This window comes from Triticum dicoccoides, chromosome 3A (assembly GCF_002162155.2).
Source record: "Triticum dicoccoides isolate Atlit2015 ecotype Zavitan chromosome 3A, WEW_v2.0, whole genome shotgun sequence".
NCBI classification, from domain to species: Eukaryota; Viridiplantae; Streptophyta; class Magnoliopsida; order Poales; family Poaceae; genus Triticum; species Triticum dicoccoides.
In genome coordinates, this window is record NC_041384.1 from 53,442,347 (window position 1) to 53,447,106 (window position 4,760).

General features: G+C 49.6%; 1 protein-coding gene across 1 annotated transcript; it reads right to left on the bottom strand.

The window, feature by feature from the left end:
- Positions 1–790: 790 nt before the first annotated feature.
- Positions 791–3,145, bottom strand: LOC119267045 (cytochrome P450 704C1-like). Its single transcript, XM_037548346.1, has 4 exons — positions 2,282–3,145; positions 1,857–2,201; positions 1,558–1,761; positions 791–1,195 (listed from the first exon to the last, which is right to left on the bottom strand). Exons 1-4 carry the CDS (start codon positions 3,071–3,073, stop codon positions 1,001–1,003), a joined length of 1,536 nt encoding a protein of 511 aa, XP_037404243.1. The 5' UTR covers positions 3,074–3,145; the 3' UTR covers positions 791–1,000.
- Between the last annotated feature and the right edge of the window lie 1,615 nt (positions 3,146–4,760).

Here is a 4,760-nt window from a genome sequence, read left to right on the forward strand (position 1 = left end):
TAGTGCCGACACTACTCATATTATCATAGCTCAACACAACGGAAAACATCAGAACATGCACCCTTTTGAGAATGGAGAGCCTTTAGTAGCAAGCACGCTAGTTCCTTGTTGATCGCCGGGTTGACAAACAAACATAGAGTGGGCCATCCATTTTGAAAAAGGACAGATCGTGCTAAAAAATTTGGAAGGGTTCAGATCATGCTAATGTTTTCTGACAAGGTCAAAACAGTGATATTCGCCATGGATTGCTATGTTGCGCCAATTGGATGCAGTATAATTATCTGCACTAGTGGGCTGGCCCAATATGAACAAGGCATTGCTTTTATTATTTGTTTTTAATAAATGCTTAGCCACTGTTTGTAATTTAGATGAGCGATCATGAGCTCCAAATTGGCTAAAATTTTAGGTGAAGCCGCTCTGGTCCATGACATGGACCCATGAATTATATTTATATTATATGCAGTAATAAATCCATTTAAGTGAATTTTTGGGATGAATTGTAAGCGTTTGATATATTGTTCCAAAAATTATTGTAGCTTCATAATAATATTGGAAGGATAAATATAGGTCTTCAAGAGATTTAACCAAGCAAAAATCCCTCATTTTAAATAGATAAAAACAATTTACATTTTAAGTTAGGGTTTAATCCAAATTAAATCCTTTTAATCCATCATAATTTTTGGGAGGGCCCACATGATGAACACGAGGCCATGACAAAATTACTAGGGTTTACAATGGCTTTTTGGTAAATTGGCGAAGTTTTAGGGTTTTAACCCTGAAGGAAAAGATGGGGGTGGAATAAATCGTCATTCTCTGGAGAATATGGAGTGGATGAGAATATAGCGATTTTGCCAGAGTGCTTTTTTGTCCTGCTAGCCTTCATATCAACGGTTGTCATAGAGGACGGAACCATATTGCAACTCTCCTAGAATTCTTGTTATTGTCCTCACTATTCATATTATCAAAGCTCAGCACAACCGAGAAGGGGAACATCCACATGCTAGTTCCCAATAGATCGACGGGGCGACGCACGAACATAGAGCGGGCCGTCCATTTTGAGCGTGAGCATCGGACGGTAGCCCACCGTCGAGCCGCGGTCCCACATCTCAAACCTGAAGAGGTAGAGAAGAGTGGCTGCAAATATCTTCATCTGCCTGTAGGCGAACTCCTTTCCCAAGCAGATCCGAGGCCCCGCCTATGTTCAACAAGAGGACAAACGTACACACACGTCACATGAATGGATATACTCCTCTACTTAGGTGCGATGATTTATGAGATACTCCCTCCGTTCCACAATGTAGCGCATATAATTTTTTTGTAAAAGTCAAACTTTATAAACTTTGATCAAGTTTGTAGAAAAAATCATATACATCTAGAATACCAAATACATATGCTTAGATATATCACAAGACATACTTTCATATTATATGCATTTGGTATTGTAGATATAAATAGTTTTCTCTATAAACTTGATCAAATTTTATAATGTTTGACTTTATAGAAAATATATATGCGTTACATTATGAAACAGAGGGAGTATGTGTTTCGCTCACTCACCTGGAAAGCGGTGAACTTGTAGGGGCTCTCCGGGACGAACACGCCGTCACCGTCGAGCCACCTCTCCGGCCTGAACTCCTCGGCGTCGTCGCCCCATAGGAACTTCATCCGGCCCATGGCGAAGGGCTGGTAGTTGACCATGTCCCCTCTCCTCACGGCGTGCCCGTCCGGCAGCGTGTCATCCGAGAAGCAGCACTTGACGTCCTGCAAATGCAACAACCACCAAATCAATGGTGTACTTGATCATTTCCCTGGTCTTGAAAATGCTCCATGCGGATGATCCAGCCAGGCCGACTCACGACGGGCACCGCCGGGTACAGCCGGAGGGTCTCCGTGAGCGCGGCGTGGAGGTAGTGCATGCTGCCGATGGCGTCTTCGGTCAGGCGCGCCGTGAACTCTTCCACGCCGCCCGCGTCCTGGCGGTCGCCGGTACTGGTGGCCTCCCGCACCTCCCGCGCGATCTTGTCCTGGATGCGCTGGTCTCTGCAGAGCACGTGGAGGAACCACGAGAGCGTCCCCGCCGTCGTGTCGCGGCCGGCGATCACGAAGTTGAGGATGATGTCCCGCAGGTACTTGTTGCCGAAGCAGCCGGGGTCTTTCTCCCTCTCCAGCAGGAACCTCGACAGTATGTCCCCTTTCTTGGCCTGCCAAAATCAAGAAATGTCACAGTTTTTCTCCCTCCCCAGCAGGAACCTCGACACTCGACAGTATGTTGCTTACGTACGAATTCGTGCCCATCTCTGCCCATCTGCTCCATCTTCTTGTCGATGACGGCGTACACGAAGTCGTTGATGGTGCCCACCCACCGCTTCATGGCCGCCTCCGACAAGACGCCGAGGAGCCTCTTGGCCTTCCAGAGCGGGTCCAAGAACCGGTACAGCACCTGCTCGCTGGCGTCGTCGAACGCCCTGGCGAACGCCGCGCCCTTCTTGTTGGATCCGGAGAGCGCGCCGAGGTTGACCCCGAACCCAACCGTGAAAATCGAGTCCAGCGTCGACCGCATGAACAGATTCTCCATGTCCACCCTCTCCCCGGCGGCCGCGGCGGCGGCGACGATGCCCGCGAGCTCGGCGGCCACGTCGCGGAACACGCCGCTGCTGTACTCGCGGAGCGCTCGCGTGGTGAACTCAAAACTGGCGACCTTCCGCTGGTGCCGCCACTTGGCGCCGTCCACGTTGAAGATCCCGTCGCCGAGGAGGTCCTCCAGCACGCCGTGGGTCATCGGCCCCTTGCCGTAGTTGGCGAAGTTGGTCCGGAGGATGTGCTCCACGTTGGCCGGGTCGACGGTGTACACCCAGTTGCCGCCGTAGGTCAGGGTGAGCATGCGGAAGGTGCCATACCTGCGGGAGAGCTCCGTCATGTACTCCGGCAGCCGGCCCCAGTTGAGCAGCTGCTGGAGCATGGTGCCGGCCACTGGCGGGTAGTTCCGACGCCGCCTCTGGCCGCCGAGCAGGTACAGGGCTAGGAGGAGGAGGAGCACCGACGAGAGCGCGGCCAGCAGCAGCGGTGAGTCCATGGCCGTGAGACGGCGCTGGGTCACGTATGGTGCTCGACTGCGCCGAGTGTGTGGATTGAGGAGGCCATACTGTTCTCATCATTTAGCGAGGAGGTGTGTCCGTTTTCTCCTTTTCAACACACGTGTCGAGGGCGATCATTAGCAGATCGGTCTGGTGAGACGTACGGCGTGCCGTTTTCCAGTTAACTGCACAATGACGCCGACGAATGAACATCAAAGTCTGGTGAGAGTGAGACGAAACTAACCACAGAAAACTTTTGGAAAATCCGAGATGTTTACTGTTTGTGGATTGTAACCCTACCTACATCAAGACCAGATAATTGATGCCGATAAGCCAAAACTCGTTTTCTTTAGGGCTACACGCCAAATCTAATTAAACTCATTAAGAGGCGCTCGAATGGTGGCCAACCAGCTACCCCATGTGACGTATGCTGATTAGTCACGATGAGAAAGTTTACGATAGAGAGACTTTTTTCGTGAAAAGTTTTTCTAGGCTTTTTCTAAAGATGGTTGTGATGTCCACGTGACGCGTGAATATTTTAAAAAATAATTACCATGATGATGAAGTGTGTATAGTTTTCTCTCAAACGACCCGCAATGACGAGCCCCAACCACTAGTACTCATGGCTAGTCACGCCTTGGAAGCGTTTCTAGAGACGAAAATATCGGATACTTTGAGTTGACGTGTGCAAACTCTAACCATTGATCCTTATTATATCTCTAGAACTTGAGTTGGCGTAGTCATGGGGATCAGTGGCAGAGGCGGGGGGTGCTAGCAGGGGCCCCGGCCCAGGTCAACATGCAGATTTTGCCACTACATGAGGGATTATCTGCTGCTAATATTTGTGTATTATGATGATTTTGCTGGCTTTGACCCTCCCTAACATGATTTAATATCAGTTGCCCCCCTATTAAGTTTTTCTGGCTTCGCCACTGATGAGGATCATGTGTGTAACTGTAAGCGCCGCCGAGATGAGGATGACGCGCACCAACAAGAAAAAGAGGGAAGAAGATACGAGAACGCGCGAGGAGCGGTGATGCAAGCGGAATCGGGCTTCCACGTACCGTAGGGGCGGCATGGTCTGCGCCGTTAAACCATGGGGTGAAGGAAGCTGGAGCTTCCCTCCTGCCACTTCCCCTCGAGTGTACTAACAAAATACATCGACATATCCTTGTAAATTTACACTTAAATCGATTCGTCAACAGAGTTCAGCTCGCCATATTTTTCAGTTTGCAACTACACAAAATATAATAACCTTTTGCCCTTCTTAACACACGAGCCAGGGATGCGCAGAATGCCAAACACCGAATATTTGTTTCTGCCAGCAAGACCTGTGCAACTACGGACCCTGCTAAGGGACTGTTATCCTTTGATGCTTTACATGAATATTACTACAAAATAATACTACCTCTGTAAAGAAATATAAGAGCGTTTAGATCACTAGTACACCTTAATGAGTCATGCTTGCAATGATTGGGTGAAGTGGCAAACAGGACACTCGGCAGTTCTCTTACCCAGTCTGAGTTTTGAAACTAAGGTTGAAAGCACAACAAAACTTGGGTTTACGGAGGAATAGGTAAAAATGTTGTGGAGCCTCCCGGGTTGCTCTCGGCGGCTCCGGAGGCCCCCCGCCGCCACCTCCTAGCCACCTCCCCCCGCCGCTCCCTGCTCTCGCCGTCGTCGGAT

Excerpts from the sequence above, each read along its gene's own strand:
- LOC119267045 (XM_037548346.1), bottom strand. The coding sequence starts at position 3,073 with ATGGACTCACCGCTGCTGCTGGCCGCGCTCTCGTCGGTGCTCCTCCTC. Across the intron at positions 2,202-2,281 it reads GCAGAGATGGGCACGAATTC|GCCAAGAAAGGGGACATACT; the intron begins GTACGTAAGCAA and ends TGATTTTGGCAG. Across the intron at positions 1,762-1,856 it reads TGTACCCGGCGGTGCCCGTC|GACGTCAAGTGCTGCTTCTC; the intron begins GTGAGTCGGCCT and ends TTGCATTTGCAG.